This window comes from Hipposideros armiger, unplaced genomic scaffold (assembly GCF_001890085.2).
Source record: "Hipposideros armiger isolate ML-2016 unplaced genomic scaffold, ASM189008v1 scaffold_854, whole genome shotgun sequence".
In the NCBI taxonomy this organism is placed as follows: domain Eukaryota; kingdom Metazoa; phylum Chordata; class Mammalia; order Chiroptera; family Hipposideridae; genus Hipposideros; species Hipposideros armiger.
Window position 1 is genome coordinate 169,859 of NW_017732204.1, and position 17,709 is coordinate 187,567.

Genomic DNA, 17,709 nt, shown 5'->3' on the forward strand with positions numbered 1-17,709 from the left:
ATTTTTATGCTTACTGCTCTTTGTTTGAGACACAAATCCCAATTGGACAGGGCCCTAGAGATTACCTACTTGACTTTATCACTGTGTGCACAAGGAAACTGAAGTTCAGAGACATGAAGGGACTTGCTTATGACCCCATAGCTGGTCTGGGTAGCTTTACGGGAACCTGGGTCTTCTTTCTCAGATCGGAGATTTTCCCAGAGTGCCTCACTGCTTGATGACTGATGCTTGACTGTTGCTTCTGATTTTGCTAGCAGTATTAGTAGATATTGCCACATTAGGTTTGGAAAGGGTTGTACTGTTTGTGTCCTTATTGGCAGTGTACGAAGGCACGTGTTTCCCCCTACCATTACCAGCACAGAGTTTTATTCTTCTTTATTCTTAATTAGCAACATTTTTGTTTTGTTTGCCTCAGATGCCTTCCTCACACTGTTGAGTCTCTTGTCCAGACAGTTCTTGTTCTTCTCTTTGAAGGCAGGGAGTTAATTATTTGTTCATTTCTTGAGCTTCTACTATATGCCAGGCCCCAGGACAGGTGCTGGAGATACAAGACGTAAATCTCAGTATCTGCCATGGCAAAGCCCTTAGTGTATAAATAAGATATGTGTGATGGTTATTTTATAAATATTAATAATAATTACAGTCCAGTGAAAAAGAGCTCTGGCCCTTGCTACTAGGAAACACACAGGAACAGAGGCTGCTGAAGCTCAGAGAACAAGGCTTCTCCTCTGTCATGTGAATCTTGGGGGCATGTGCAGTGACCAGGCATTTTCTGGGCCTTTGGAAATGACTGAGAATTTGAGAAATCTGGCTGGTGACGTTCCAGCCAGGAGAGGCTGATAGAGAGAGACAAGACACGACTTCTTCTGGTGGAGCCCTGACTCTACAAGATCGCACCAGTCTCATTCAGTCCTCCCGGAACTCTGATCCCAGCAAGGCAGATGGTGTTGTCCCCATTCCTTTATAGCATAATCAGGCCTGACAACTTGGTCGCATCTCCTGCTAGCAAGTGGCAGAGCTAGGAGGAAAAAAAAATCATTGCCACATACATAATTTTAATAGGAATTAAGCCCAGACTTTTAATTATAACACATGGCGGGTAGGGGGAGTCGGGGGTGAGGAGAACCCCTTGTCTGTTTCCATGTTTAGGACTTGGCTAGGAAGTTGCTTACATTTGGTCAAAAGCTTTTTTTTTTTTTTTAATTTGTGAGCTGTGTCTTCAGTACTGTTTGCTTCAGATTTGAGGGGTGGTAAAAAACTCCTGTCACAAAGACAGCGCTTTTTCAAATCAAAAACCTCATATTGTTTGTAGATGCTGAGGAAGTAATATTGAGTAATGAAAGGTTTCTCCCTTCCCCTGAAAAAAGAAACAGAACTCTATCTGTCTACTGTAAAAATTTCAGAGTTTGTTTCATTTTTCATTCTGCGTATTTAACCAGAGCACCTGCAGGAAACAAAACTATTTTTCACTAGTAACAAAAATGTTTTAAAAAGTATTCTCATTCCTTCGCTGGGCTAATAACCCAAAGAATTCTAATTTTTAAAATGTATATTGTAGGATTAAATAGAAAAATATTGTTTGGTAGCAATGTTTCCAATGGATTCATGTGTGAAATAGTTTATACACACATATTTAAACCAGAGCATTATATTATACCAGATAAGCTTGAGTTCAGCTTGGATAGTCTTTCCATTTTAAGTTGTGACTTTTCTATTTTGAATCATTTAAGTTGCGTGTTTTTTTTTATTATTATTATTTAAGAATAAGATGTTTTCATAGGCAGGCATTTATTCCTGGTGATTCTGCTTTATATTTCCTTTAACACTAAAGACAATTCTTTTTTGAGGTGTCCAGGCTCAAAATTTAACTGTGTTAGTTTTATTTGTAGTGGCCACTTCTGATTCTGATGCCTCCTCTTTCCTACGGGTCTGTACTGCTGTTTTCATGTACCGACTTGCTCACGAGAAAACACACCGAGGTGAGATGTTCAGTCTGCCTAGATGGTGCTGCTGAGACTGGGTGACTTCTGGAAAGACCTAGTTCCCCTGCTACATGTCTGCCTGGTGACCCACGCATTTCTCCCCCTCAAAAGATTTTTTGGCTTCCCAAATGTAAAACAAGCCAGAACCAAACTGTTAAATGGCATTTGCAGTTTGAGAAGGTAGGCTTCTATGTGCACTTCTTTCTCCCACCCTTCTCCTGCTCACCCGAGTCCTCCCCTCCCTTCAAAACTCAGTCCAGCTCTCCTTTGTCTGAGAGGTCCACTCCTAGTGCCCTCCGACCTCAGGGCTTCCGTAATATTTGTGTTTGTGCTCTCTGTTGGGTCATGAATTGCGTGTGCTCTGTGGCAGCTTCTATAGTGTCCAACGGCTACTTCACCTGTTTTGATTACCTGGCTCTTCACTGCTATGTCCAGGCCCCTGAGCTGGTCTCAGGTCACTGCCAGCAGGTCCCACACTGGGATCTCTGTGGGCTCCTCCAGCACTCAGCCTAGCTCTGGCATACAGAGCCCCCTCTGCAGATGTTGGCTGAGGAAGTAAGGGCCATACAGTTTTCAACTCCATTCCAAAGTGGGAAATCATGTCGTTGGTCATTTGTGGCTCATTGAGGGGTTTGAAAGGAGAGCTGTACCAAGGATGATTTATTAATCATGAGTAATTTGTGAAGCCAGAGGACCTGGTTAATACAATGCAACTTCATTTGTGTGGTTGGTTGTGCAGTTCCCCACTTGTCAGGCAGCACTGGCAGGAGTAGATGTACTGTTTTACAGAGCTGCTGTGGCTTCCAGTTCAGGGTTACCTCTTGCTAAGTTATTATAACCAGGAATCCCCTTACTGATTGATCTCTTAAGGGTCCTTCAGCTACCTGTGGTTTGCCTTAGCAGCTTGGTCCAGGAAGACAGTACATCAAAGACACAGTGAATAATAAATTAAAAGATTTGCTACAGCCAAGGCAGCATGCTCGAGGTAGGGGAAGAGTTGGTTGAGATGTAGTTTAGGTTTCAGGCAGCTTATAGCCAGAGCCTGGAAAGCTGAGAGAACGTTCAAGGCCCAGGGGCTCATGGTCTGGCTCATGAGTGAGGGCCATGCTGCCTGTGGGCTCCTCTGGCAGCCACACAGCCAGGCCTGCAGACCATTACCCCAGTCTCACCTTTCTACCTGGCGACCACATCAGACCTCAGCTCTCAGGACCCATGGGTCCTTCCTCTGTGACCTTCAAGTCACAGGAGCTATAGGCCACATTGCCCCTGGCACAAGGAGATTGCTGAAAGCCACGTGTCTTGTCTCATACACACAAGGATGATCACTGCAGCTCTGCTTGTAAAAACAGAAAAATTGGAGCCAACCTACATGTTCAACAGGAGGGTAGTGTTCAATTATAATACATCCATATTAAGAAATATTCTACGGCAATTCAAAAAGATGAGGAAGGTTTATGTGAAAAAGGATAATTGTTAAGCAAGTTGTAGAATAATATCTACAATATGATCCCATTTAAGTAAAATTAATGATCAGTTTTGTATTTCTTTATGTACATGTATAAGTGTGTAAATGCACAGATAAAGATTTGAAAGGACCATTCAAACTCCTAAGAATGGCAAAAAAGGAGTAGGATAGGAGAAGAGGGTGGGAAGGATGAGTTTTACTTTTTGTTCTATTTTTATTTTTTTTACAATGGGACTATCTTCATAGTATCTCTTTGAATGAGAAAAAGGGAGGAAGGAAGGTAGGCAGGTGAGTGGCCATACTCTTAGTGTCGTCATAGTGACAGGTAGATTGCATTTAGATGAGCAGACTTGGCTGGAATGGGTTCCGTGTTTGTTAACAGTGTTTCCCATGGATTCATGTGTGAATGTATGACATCTTGTCGTCCGTGGTCAGTGGATACAAAGCATTCATTTTAGTCATCTTAATCTTCAAAGGGAGAAGATAGCCCAAGACACAGATTTCAGCTGTATAGATTTTATTTTCAATATCAGCTATGCTCTACTCTACTTGATTGTCTCAGTTAAATGAGTTTATGTCCTTTTTAAGGATTGTAGTTATGTAGCTTGAAGCACTGGGCAAGACTTCCTGTTTAGATTGACCATTGCTTCCAGTATGGCCAATTTCAGTTATTTTACTTGCATTGCAAAAAAACACCACACTGTCAAATTGCTAATGAAATCCAGGGCCTTTGAAAACAAATCGTTCTTTGACCTGGAATGGTTTTCAGATTGACAATTGTTTCCAGTAAGCCTCAGTTGTTTTCACCTCTCTAGGAAAATCTGTTTGATGCTGCCCAAGTATCAGTGGTACTTACTCTACCAAAGGCTTGCAGCAGCTTTCATGTGTTGAGGTAAATTTGTTTGAAGCCAACCCAAGACTTAAATAGAAATGACTCAAATAGAAATGATTATGGTAGGTATCGAAAACTGTCTAGTAATTGCTCTTTCTCGAATTAAGCTGCATCTGAGTTCCCTTGTGTGCGGGCAGTCAAGTGCATACGAAGGCAGCTCCATCTGGCTGCTGGCCCTTCTGGGGCAAACTCACTTGCAAATGGAGTTCTAAGACCAAAATTGCAGCATGAACAGACTAGCAAGGGCTTGAAATCTTCTAGTACTTCATTGATTCTAAAGAGGAAATGGTTTTTTGTCTCTAAATGAAAGAGATCTATGTTCAGCTTGCTTTTGCCAGTTTTCTAAAACACCCTGCACTTCAACTGTGGACCATCTCTTTAGTACTCATACTTAGTGACGAGCGTCTCCACATAACTGAAGACTTCTGCAAAACACGCTTTCTAGATATTTCCTCTAAGTCAAGTTCTACTTTCTTGAGCATTTCCTGCTGAGCCCCTTCTTACCCCTCCTCTCCTAACTCCGCTGTGTGATCGAATACTGAGCCCATTGTGTGCCAAGTGCTGTTCCTGTAATGGGCTTGCCTAGTTCGCATCCCTCCCAGTCCTCAACAGCATATGCCGGTGGCGGAATCTGCCAGGGTCTCTAAGCCAAGGTCTCAGGAGATGCATGCAGCATGTCATCTCTCCTCTGTGCTACAGCTGGATCGATCGTATGCATCGACACAACAGTAACTAGATTGCCCGTAGGTGCCGAAGCACTTGGCATATAAGGATGGATTGTAGAGGCTCTGTTTATACAAGATCCTCACGCGCATGGGCTGGGGGGGTTGGGAAAGACTTTGTAAAGAGTGATGTTGAGGCAACCTCGTAGGACTAGGATGGTTTGGTTCTGTGGGGAGCCATGTCTCAGTAGGAGCAGCCCTTCCAGGCTGGTCAGGAAGGGAAAAATAAGCCCTACAGCCATCGGAGGTATGTGGAGGTCAGCTGATGACACAGTGAGGAAGGCGGTCAGCATGGTGGGGTGAAGGTAGTGCTGTCTTCAGTTCTCCTGTTAGCTAAATTGGGAGTTATTCTTTCAGATTCAGCAAATGTTTATTGAGGAGCTACCTTGTAGCAGGGATTGGGGATAAAATACAGAGAAGTAAGATGGGGGCCAGCATTCAGAGGAGACAGGAACAGAAATCCTTACAGCAGTGCAGAATTGCAGATACATGACAGAGTATGTGTCCCGGGAGCACCCAGGAGAAAATAGCTAACCCTGCGAGGCCAGCCAGGCTTTGCCAAGGACTTGACACTTTGGTGTCATCCTAAAGGATAACAGGGGTTTGCTAGGTAGTAATGGTGAGAAGGAACTGTTGGAGTGTGGGGGGTGTGATTCTGGGTAAGAAAGCACATGCAAGAGCACTGGGCATGCAAAGGCACTAGGCGTGCAGAAGTGCGGTCCGTACAGGGGCAAGGCATGTGCTGGGACTCTTGAAGGGCTCAGTGGGACAGGTTTTAAAGTGGCCAGGCTGGAAAAGCAGGCTCAGAGCAGATGGGGAAAGACTTTATTTGTCAAGTTGAGTGAAGCCGAGACTCAGCAAAGATTTTTGAACAAAGTCAGGCGACGCATTCAGATTTATTTTCCAGGATGTTGACTAGGGAAAGGGATGGAGTGAGGGAGATAGATATCAAGGAAACTGTTGGGAAACTCTTCCAGTAACCCTGGTCAGAAGTGATGAGGGTTTGAACTGGGATGCTGAGGAGTGGGATTTTTTTTCCTGGAAATGAAGAGGCATTTTTACAAAATAACACAGGAAGGTTGAGAATCAAAGAATGGAAAAAGATTCTCTGGCATACATGAACCAAAAGAAAGGTAGCATAGCAATAGTTTTGTCAGATTAGATGTGGGGAGCAAAGCATGGGAGAAGTTAGGGATGCCTGAGGTCACAGCTTGATGGGCTGAAAGGATAGCTGCACCACCAATGAATGTGAGCACTCCAGGGGCAAAGATGGAGTTGATAGAGGACCAAGCTTAGTTCTGGGTGAGATGCTCATTTGATATTCTCAATTAGATAGCAATACATGTGTGGGGCTTAGGAGAGAGGTCTAGGCTGTAGATGAAGATGTCAGCAGCATCAGATAGCAACCATTGGGGTTGAATAAAACCATGCAAGGAAGTGCTACTACAGCATGACTAGGAAGGAGGCTAGGAGATGAACAGGAGGGTGGGAGCATGTGGCTTTTATGCAGTGTTATAACATTCAAAGCATGTAAACACATGTCATGTTGTGAGGTAGATACATCTTGATTACTATTCCTAAGGCCACACTCGTTGATGGGTTCTAGTTAGTCTCAACTCTTCCAGGTACAGTCCTTGGGGTTTCTTGCAGGGTCACCCCAGGACACAAAGGGGTTGGAGAGGAGGACCCCTGGGGCAGATATTCCACAGTTTCTTGGCCATTAACCCTTAACAAGAAAGCTCTTGTGTGTGGCTCTATTAGGTACTATGGAGACTAGAAGGGGGAGAGTAAGTGACATAGGAGCAAATCTGGAAAGCTTTAATACGGGATGCATTTTTGCCAAGGAGTTTAAAAGAGAAGAGCAGCTTAATGTGGAGGAAAGTCAAGGAGTATCCACAGATGACAGTGTGTTTTTGGTTCCAGGTCAGGACAGCACAGAGTGTGGCTAAAGATCAGCAGGAACCCTGAGCATCCTGGTGATGATGGCATGGTGGAGGATGTCCAGCGCAGGAGGGCTGGTTGGGCTGCAGGTTCCTTGGGTGAAGGGCCTTCCCGTCTGCAGACAGATGTTTGAATGAGAATTTATAGGTGGTTGGTTGGTTAAGGCCCAAAGCAGGTTAATGGCTTTGTGGGCACCATCATTGTTTTTGGCCATAAGAAAAATAATGATGTAAATGTAGCCTGGTATACTGAAGACTAGTTTAAGCAAATTTGTCATTTTCAGGTGCTCCTAATAATTCATGGCTGGTAGGGACTGCAGGTGGACCTTGTGCCTGCCACACCTGCAAGGGAAGTGATCCTACCTGATTTTCAAAGCCTGAGTGTGAAGCAATGGCACCTTGCTGGTGCTGGCACCTGGTACAGGCTAAGTAAACAGTCTGCCCACACTGATGTTGGAAGTGCTTTCCCCTCTCTCTGGTCTGACCCTTGGGATGTTTTGGAGACCTTTGTGTGTGTGCTGAGCCAGAGGTTAGTGTGGAACCTGAGTTTGAGTTGAGAAATTATTTCTTTGCTCTCAGTTATAACCACAACTACTACAGATGTTAAGTTGCAACATTCTTATTGAGTGGAGCATCTCCAGTGTACTCTTGCCCTTTTCTAATGGGAAAATGAAGGGAATGCAAGGCGGCAGCTCCAGCTAGCCACGCCAGAGCTGCTTACAGCACAGGGAGCAGGAGAGGTGGTTGTGCATCTGAAACCTGAGTTAGAGCCCCTTCCTTCCCTGAGGGCCACTTCTGGACGTGCTTGTTTGCTTCTCAGATTTTTCCCCAACTAAAGGGAGAAAATCTATAAGTGTCCTTTTGAGAGAACCACAGCTAGCTAGCTGCTAGAGAAAGAGGAATGTGGGAAAACTGCTATTGGGCCATCCTTTTATCGTTTTAATGGCTGCAAAGGGACAACTCCCTGACATTGTGTGATCATGCCGTGACGTCTTGAGCCCAGACCTTGGCTTGAGCCTCCTGGTCTTAGAAACTGTTCCTAAGCAGAGTAGCCTAGAGGTCATTTCCAAGTGCACTGGCCTTTAGAGCACTCAGGACCCACTTGAATTCAGCTATTTAATGAAATATGTTGCCAAAGAAACCAGCCCCACAGCACCCAAGCGGAAGGCAATTCCAAGTCTACTCTGAATGATTGTTAATTTAAACTGCATTATAGATGCCCTGAATCTATGTCCTAAAGGAAAAAAAAAATCTCATAGCTAACAAAGTAAGAATAACATTTCCAAGTGTTTTGTTTTTTGCTTTTTATTAATGTCCCTTTAAACCATGGCTTCCTGCCTTTTCTGATGGAAACCTCTCTTGCTGCTGTTCCTGCATTTGCAGTGGCTTCATGGTTAAATGGTTTCAGTCACTCATCTGATCCCAGTGAGAGACCTCTGGTCTCCGTGGTGGCTGGTGCGCTCTCTCCTTCCTTGTGAGTTCTCCTCACACAGGCTGTAACCAAGGTGGCCTGGGACTTCTTTTTGTACCCAATCCAAGAGGATACAGCACAGCTGTTACCATAAAAATAGCCCATCCAGTTGCTTTCATTGGCAACCATGGGGAAGAGAGGATTTGGTGAAGTGCTGTCCCTTCGAAGGTAGGACCTGGAACACTGACCAGCCAGTCCTTAGAGCAGAGCAAGGAAAATGATCCCTTTCCCGTCGTGTTTAGGAAATGGAACACATCACACCTGCTGTACCTGACTGTACCGTGAAACACAGAAACTCATGCACTCTCCAATAACCCACCTGTACCTGCACTGTAGAGGGACCCTCTTCCCTGTGTACAGGAGCAGTGGAAGAGTTCCTGCTCCCTGCTTTGTTCTCTGTGTCCTGTGGCCCCACGGGTGCAGCTCACTTTTTAGTACATCCAGCCTTTGCATGTCATTAGCCTTAGCCCTGCCCACAGAGGACTGACTGCTCTCCGGGCCCATGCCCAGCTCTGGGCCAGGGTCCACTTCACTCTCAAAACCATTTATAGGGTCTGACCCTACATGGAGGATGTGACATTAGGCCCAAGTGATTGTGAATGTTATTTAGAAAAATCTTTCTAAGTGCTATAGGTTGTGTCCAGGTCTGAAGACAGTGGCATTGTACAAAGTCCATTACTCACCAGGCAGTGGGGTTTCATTCTGTGATAAGTGAGGGGTCTGAGAGCGCATATGTTCGGTGATCTGGAAAAGAGACTCCAGATAATGTTCCAAATAATGCTGTGTTGCTCCCAAGTAGAGAGCTGTATTTAATAAGTCAGTCACCTTCTTGCTGAGCAGGTGAGGACGGCTCGGGCAGTGTCTTGTCCAAGTCTAGGAGACACACTGAAGATGAGCGTGGTCCCCCTGACTCGTCTACTGGTGGCGATCTGCAGCCCGGTCCCTACAACTCCACATTTGCTGGTAACCAAGGACTGCCATCGAGGTGGAAGCCGCTGACAACAGAGTTGCCATCTGCCATGTACTGAGCACCTACCAGCTGCACTTAGTGTGTTTGACATACTGCATTGAATTTCCTTGTTTAAAAAGTCCTATAATAAAGGAAAATTCCTCTGCTCTTCTTTTGTGCAGAGTAAGGAAGAGAACTGAGCACAATGATAACTAAGAATGTTGCAGTTCTAAGAAGGTGGCATGCTGTATCAGACACTTAAATGTAGGGGAAATGTGATACACAAAATGAACTCGTCATCAGAATGACTTTGTGACATGTCACTGTCTGGACCAGGGCTTGGCACACTTTTTCTGTCAAGGGCCAGGTCATAAATATTTGGGGTCTGTGGGCCATAGGGTTTCTGTGCCGTACTCTCCTGTCCCCTGGAGTGCGAAAGGACAATTTGTCAATGAGCAGATATGGCTATGTCTCAGTAAACACAGCCTTAGTCTGCCAGCTCTGGTTTTCATGGCCAGGCGGCTGGGAGCATAGCTGGGATGGATCTCAGTCACAGCGCCAGCATCTTCCAGGAGCCTGTGTTGGGTTTAAAGCTTGGGGCCAGTTAGTTCACACTTAATGCAAATCCTAAAAACTTCTGAGTATTTTGCCTGCCCTCACCTTAGTTACAATTTTCCACTGTTAGTGAGACCAGTCACAGCATCCTGCTGAGACTGTTTAAAGCATGCAGCTGACTAAAAATGGAGGCCTGGACCTTTAAGACTGCTTGCACCTGGCCTGCCTGCCTTGAACCATGACCCTGGAGCCAACTGTAGGTGCCTCTGTCCAACCTGGAGAGAGTGCTCGAAGTGCACATTGGGTTGGTGGCCGTATGTTTAAAATTCTAAAAGGATCTCCCTTTCCATGTATTTGTTCCTTCACTTAGCAACCATTTATTGATGGTCTTCAAAGAGAGAGGTGCTAGGATACTGAAAGAAAGGTGACTAAAATAGGATCTAGGCATTGAAGGAACTGGGGGTCTAATGGGAGAGACTGACCATTGACAGGCAATTATTGTCCTCTGTGCTGGGTCCCTGGTGCCTTCCTGCAGGCTTGGTGTTGTGTGTTGTGGGGCATTTAGAATGGGGAGCTGGAGTCAGCCTGAGGGGAGGGCATGAGGGAAGGTTCTGTGCATAGGCTGGTGGGCTACATCAGGGAGGCCTTACTGAGGGAATGCTATCACGAAGAATACTGAGGGAGAAGGGTATTTCAGAGGAAGAAAGCACAGCAAGCCTGGGGAGGAGTGGGCAGGAGAGTGTGGGACATCTGGGGAGACTCACAAGCAGGCCAGGACTTAGAGTATGGTGAGCTGGGGGAGGCGGCGGGGAAAGGGCATGAAGGCGAGGCCAGGAGGTGAGCTGTGGACACGTAATTAGGACTTCAGAGAGCATCTTCTTTACTTTGCAGACAGGAAGAAGCCACTGAAGTGTTTTTTAGCAGCTAAGACACATGATCAGATAAAAGTTTACCTATGTATCTTTTACGAGTGGTATATGTAGAATACTCCTGAAGTAGCTCCTGCTGACTTCTCCTGATGATTTCTAAGCAACGGTTTTCATTCATGGTAATTTTTTAATGTGGACGTTTAGCATTATCATTCATTAACTAATACTGTGCTATTGCTTGGTTTGGAGACATTGCTGAAACTGGCCCTGTTTTCATGAGTCACCATGAGTCCATGAGAAGTCCTCAGACAGAACTGAAATCACAGAAGAGGGCTTTCGGGGGTGGGCCGAGCTGGTGTGAACCTCTCTGCATTCTTCCCATAACCCACCCTTGTTGGCTCAAGGAAATCTGACGTGCTGACTATGCCCACTTTAGCCTTTCATTGAAATAGCTTGAGCAAAAATAAGCACTTGGGTCCTCATCTGTTGATCTGGCAAGTCAAATGTGTGTCATTTTTTGACTAACCTGAAAGAAGTCAACAGGTGTTAGAGGTTTCTCATTTGCATTCTTCTCACACAATCAAACCAAGGGCTAAATCTTGTCTCTCCACTCTGACTTTACCACCCTCCCCGCCCCATCTAGTGCCACAGAGTTCTTGGAAGTTCTTATTTGTAGTCATGTTTCCTAAATTTAGCTGGTGCAGGAAGGGTCAGGGGCAAGTAGTTACCTTCGGAAAATTCATCTTCAGTTTAGAACCTGGACTTAAAACATGTATTATAGTAGCACAGTGAAAGGACTATATTTATCTTCTGTGGCCATTCTTTACAGTTATTTCTTTGAGATTTTTGTTATGGTACAAACAGTTAAAAAGAGAGATGGCCAAGAATCTTACCCCCCGGACCTTATGTGTTTTTGTTTTTCTTATGCTAATTTCCAGTTCTTAGTCCATAGACAGATGTAAGTTTTTGCAGATGTAATCTTATTATGGATATACTTTTGCATTCTATTTTTCCCTTTAAAATGTTATTGGTTGTGTAAAAATTCTTAAATTGAGGAGAAAAAATAATCAAAATGCATGTGCCAGGTACTGGATTTGACTTCTACATACACGTACTAGGTGGAAATCCTCATATGCTTTCTCTGGAGTGAGACAGTCTGCAAAGAGGGGGCTTGATAAAGGAGACTAAGGTCGTCAGACCGAGCATGTGCATCCGAGAGCAATGTCAAGTCAGTGATCCCCAACTCTTGAGTCTTCAAGAGTGTGGCCAGATTAAGTTTTTTTTCAGGGTTACCTCTAGGTTTTATAAAAGTGCAGAAGTAGTCAAATTCACAGAGACAAAGTAGAAGGTGTGTTAGAAAGTAGAAAGTCAGTGAGGCTGAGGGTGAGAGAGAATGCAGAGTTAGTGTTTAAAGGGGACAGATTTTTTCATTCGGGAAGATGAAAACTTTGGGGGGGCTGGATGATGGAGATGCGAATGTGAATGTACTTGATGCCCCTGAACTGTATACTTAAAAATGGCTAAAATATGTATATTTTGTATATATGTTACGTATACTTTTCCACAGTAAAAATAAAAAGTGCAGAGTGGTTGTCTTAAAGGGAGAGACTTTTCTTTTTTCTTTTTTGTTTGTTTGTTTGTTTGTTTGTAATAGTGTACAGTAGTCCCCCTCCTTATCCTAGTCGATACATTCCGAGGCCCCCAATGAATGCCTGGAACTGTGAATAGTACCAAACCCTGTGTGTGTGTGTGTGTGTGTGTGTGTGTGTATGTGTATAGACACACACTATGTTTTTCTTATACATACATACATTTTACAGCTTCTCTTTGGCATATCTGAATTGCCAGCATCACGGCTCTTGCACTTTGGGGCCATTAGTAGGTAAAATCAGCGTGACTTGAACACAAGCTCTGTGATACCACAACAGGTGACCTGAGAACCCAGACGGCTCTTAAGTGACTAATGAGAGGGAAACATCTACAGCTTGGAAGTGTGCTGGACAAAGAGATAATTCATGTCTCAGGTAGGACTGAGCGAGGCAGATGTTATCACGCTACTGAGAATGGCATGAAATTCAAAGCTTACGAATTGTTTATTTCTGGAATTTTTCATTTAATATTTTCGGACTGTAGTTGACCTCAGGTAAGTGAAACTGCAGAAAGCAAATTCTCAGGTAAGGAAGGACTGCTGTATAAGTTGTGGTCTAGCTTCTGGTCAGGTGTGAGACAGACCAAATTTGAATTTGTTTTAATTTTATATTTCTTTTTTGGAATTAGATTTTTTGGGAATATTGCAAAATTAGCTCTTAATAGAGTTCCCAGTTTATTTCGCTCAACTCGTTAATGGTTGTTAGATGATCAATGTTAATAAAGAGTTCTGTGTTTGGGAACTGCAAAGTCCAGCTCAGCATGCAACCCTGATACCTCATAAATGTGATTGTCAAATACAAAATATCATCTCTTTAGGAGGACCCTTCCTACCTACTAGACCCATGTTGCTGCTGGTACTGGATGGGATAAGATGAAAAACCAAGTTTCTGATCGTGACAATTTTATTATCAGCTCAAATAACTCTTTCACTGCAGAAATTTCCTGATTCTGGTCCCTTAGTGAACTCCTTCTCCTTCTACTTATATTTTCTCTCCGGTTTTGAATAGGTCATTGCAGAGAATACAAGTGTAATTATATTCTATAATGGGTTTTCATTAGCTTTTCTGGGAGACAGAAAACAGATTCTGAAGGACCTTATCTTTCTTTTGAAAAGAAGAATGTCGACTAGGTTCTTCAGAAGACACTTAGAATGTTTCAGAAAGAAAATAACAGTGAATTTTAGAAATTGTACTTGAAACAAGCGAGAGTTTGATCTCTTTGCTAGTCCTGAAATCAGAATCTTCACCCTACTTTTAAGTACTTGCCTATGTACTGTTTTAGGTGTATTCATTGGTTTCAGGCCCAAAGAAAGGCAAAACCTGACTTTTGGTGGTTACACTGCTTGTTGAAACAGAAAACTGAACAATATTAGAGCTTTTGAGAATGTGCACTTAGAAAGTTTGAACCTTTTGTTCAAAAAGAGCCTCTGGGATACTTTCTAAATTCTCGTCTCAGCCAAGTGATGTTTGTCGTTTCTTTCAAACCCGATGCAAAAACTTCATCCAAAAAGCTTTCCTTGGCAAAGCCCACATAAGTCCTCCTTCTTTTGTACACTTTTATCATTTTCTTCCACGTTATGTCATACAAATTGATATGTTGCTTGGTATTACAAATACTCAGTGTGTGCGTGGTCAGTGTATATAAAAGGCTTTTTCTTAATTCTCTGGCTTTTTCTTCCTCTCGCTGGTCTCCACCTTATCAGTATTGGTGCCATTCTCTGAACATGGTAGGCCATTCAGAATGCTGTTTGTCAGAGGAAATTGGCTGCTCTTTCTTTGTCCCTAAAGAAATCATGATAGTTTTAAAGCATGGCCTTAAAGCATCTCCCTTAACTGAGGCTCTTTCTTTTTTCTTCGTATTTTAGTGCAGACTTGGGCCAGCTGTCTAAATTGAAAATCTAGCTTGATGTTTATTAGCTCCATAAAAGTTTAATGTTAATTGGCTTTCCACTAATCATTGTTTTGAAACATTGGGCAAAGTACTGAATTTTTGTTTATTTAGTAAGAATTTTATTTCCAAAAGAAGATAACCAATTTTAGTTTTATTTATTTTTTAATATCTGAGGTAATATGAAGTAGTAAATGCCACATAGCAGGTGCTATACTAATGGAAACACTGCTGCTATTAGTTTTATAACTTATGAATTTTTCAGATTGTTCTATAATTTTTTTTTAACTTTAAGTTGGCTATACTTTCTATAATTTAGCTAAAGACATCCTGTCCCTTATCTCTCTGTCTCTGTGAACCTTAGCACTAGAGAATGGCCTTTTGTTTTGGTCCAATTAAATGAAAAATTTATTCTGTATCACATTCAAACATTTATAGAACCCAGTCTATTAATATTAGGATAATTTTAAGTTCATCCGGATTTCTTATAGCACTGAGATCCTCCCTGCTGCCAGCACTCTTGCTGCTTTCTAAATTAGTAATTAACTGCCATGAATTGTACACATGTGCAGGCATCTGAAGCTTTCTTCAGGCACCTTATGTTCTGCAGTCTGTGGCCTCCAAGAAAGATATTTTTCTGCTTTGTTAATGACTAAGCCAAGATAAATAGATGTTCTTGGGCGGCGAGCAGCTGAACATTTTCGACAGTTTTGACTCCTTTCTTTACTACATTTGCATAGTTTGTTTCCTTCTTATTGTAGATCACAGTGAGATGCTTCTTAGCATGTCTCATTGGAGTAGACAGGCGGGAGATGTGTCTGGAGCATGTGTGTGCAGCCTGCCCTTCACACAGCATGGCGGAAAGTCCAGCTTTCTGGTTTCTGTGGTCCCAAAGTAAGGCATGGGCCCTTGACAATATTTTTCTTCCCTTGCACTGTTCTTACAGTGTGATCTTCATGTTACTTGGTTTTCACCTTGTCCTTATCGTTCAGCAGCCATTTCCTGAGTGCCCGCCTGTTGTATGCCAGGCACCATTCCAAGGAAGTTTAGTGTTGTCTCTTTGAGAGAGCATGATCTCATCTTATATTTTATATTTTCTCTCTCCTGGCTCAATACCAGGAGATCCCCAAATTTGTGACCGGGAGCTACTTGGTTCCTTCTAGGAGCTTCGTGGATGGGAAAATGTATCTGGCACACACCCATCTCAGCTAGTGAAGGTGAGGACCCAGCAAGGACCAAAGTGGCCTCCTAGTCCTCTAGCTCAGGAAGGGAGGAGTACCCTTAGCCATCTTTCTGCAGTTTCCTCCTGCCTTGTGGGGCTGGCCTCCTTTCCTTCTGTGCATCAGGCACTCTGAAGGGGAGTGTGCCCCATCTGGGTGACGCCTAAAGGAAGCACAGTGCTTTCTAACCACTCCGCTGTTGGCATTGACCTTGAATGCTCTTAATAAGCTAAGGGTGTCTTAGCCACCCCTTCTGGCCACTGTCTTCCTTCATATATATTTTTTTCTTTCCTCCCAATGTATGGGCTGAGCTGACTTCAGATTCTGCTAGGATTACGTGGCTGTCAGTCAGCATGTGTGACAGGTGGGCATTTCATCCTGTCTTAGAGGGGACCCACCTCAGCATTTTTTATTATTTTGTTGCTCAGACTGATGACAGTGAGGAAAGGGAAGGTGGAAACCTCAAATCTTTCTCATTGCTCTGGAAGTCTTAGTCTAAAACAGGTTGGAGGAAGTGTGTGGGAGAAAGAATTTCACAAGCTTCTGGGCCTTATCCACAGCCAATTCTCATTTAAGAGTAAAACAAAATAAGTAAATGAGTCATTTCAATGGTGGGTGTATGAAATGATCAGTGCATGGATCTATACCAACAAGCTTGTTGGGCTGTGATGGAGGGAAGGAGTGAAATTACCTTTTTTTTTATAGTATCATTTCCTTTTCCATTTTATTTCTATTGAAATCACTGCTCTAGTACCTCACTGAGTTTATAGGTGCTTTAGAACTTCAGACAACTGCCTCAGTATTTCCAGCCGAGCGCAGCACCCAGAGTCCAGGAAAAATGGGGACAGAGGCAGAGGAAGTTGTTGGGGGTGATAAAGCAAAACTTAAAAGAGGGAGGATCTGCTGCTTCACTTACTTCTTCTAGCCACTGATCCTTCAGTCTTACCCTTGGCAGAAGAAAGCCAGTTTAGGCTCATGAGAAGTGTTCCCATGTGGATAAGCAGCAGTAAAACTCATCTTCTTCAACAGAGAAGCTAGAGAAACAGGATTTCAGTTGACGTTCCAGGAACAACACCCTGCCCACATCATACAGCTGGCCCGGTGAGATCTGCTGCCACCTCTGCTGCCAGCTGCACCTGCCAAACAGGTGCTCTTTACCCAGCTGACTCTTCCCATGTCCCGTTTCCAAATTTGCCTCATGTAGGTGTGTCAGACGATGAAACCAGGTCCTGAGTCTGCATCTTAATAGCAAAGGAGGTTGAGAAATGTCGTTTGTGTGGGTTCTGTATTGGGAAAAGATTCACAGTGCAGGGAAGCATCAACATGTGGAGCCATGACAGGGTTCGGGGGCAGTCAAAAATTTAGATGTTCCTTACAGGACTGCATTAGCAAGTCTAGCACAGAAATTCCTAATGATAGGAGTAACAGTACAATTTTAATGATCAACTGCCAAAAATTGAAAATAATTCTAGATGACATGTTATTTTATGACTTGATCTGCTGAGGGAGCTATGGTTGTCTATACTACTATTCTACATATCTGTCCTTCATTTACTCTCTTAGGTTAGTTATATTTTTAGTTTCTGATGTGTCCACCCCTCCCCATGCTTATTATCCATGACATGGTGGCAACAGTGTATGAGATTAGGCTATCAAGAGAGGAAGCGTTTAAAAGTGGTTTCCAGAGGGGGAGGGGGTTGGGGAACTGGGTGAAAAAGGTGAAGAGATTGAGAAGTACAAATTGGTAGTTACACAATAATCATTGGATTGTAAAGTACAGCATAGAGAATACAGTCAATAATGTTGTAACAACTAAGTATAGTGCCAGGGGTGTACTACACTAATTGGGGAGATCACTGCATAAATTACATAAATGTCTAACCACTATGCTGTACACCTGAAACTAATATAAAATAATATTGAATGTCAACTGTAACTGAAATAAATAGATAAATAAATAAATAGTTTTATCTAAGTCTCCGTGAAGCCATATTCTTTTTTTTTTTAAAGATTTTTTTTATTTTTATTGGGGAATTGGGGGGATGGGAACAGTGCTGGGGAATTGGGGGAAGGGGAACAGACAAGTTGCTGTCCTTTTGTTCTTCAG

The 17,709-nt window shown here is 43.3% G+C and overlaps 1 protein-coding gene across 6 annotated transcripts in view; it reads left to right on the forward strand.

Annotated features, from left to right (window-relative positions):
- DUSP22 (dual specificity phosphatase 22) overlaps positions 1–17,709 on the forward strand; it is a 71,255-nt gene that overhangs the window by 35,076 nt on the left and 18,470 nt on the right. Inside the window, exon 2 of one of the 6 annotated variants that reach the window (XM_019629427.1) lies at positions 12,774–12,869. The exons of the other annotated variants lie outside the window; for them this stretch is intronic. Coding sequence (XP_019484972.1) covers positions 12,861–12,869 — 9 coding nt within the window. The 5' untranslated portion in view covers positions 12,774–12,860. The remainder of the gene's footprint in view (positions 1–12,773; positions 12,870–17,709) is intronic. 6 annotated transcript variants of the gene reach the window in all.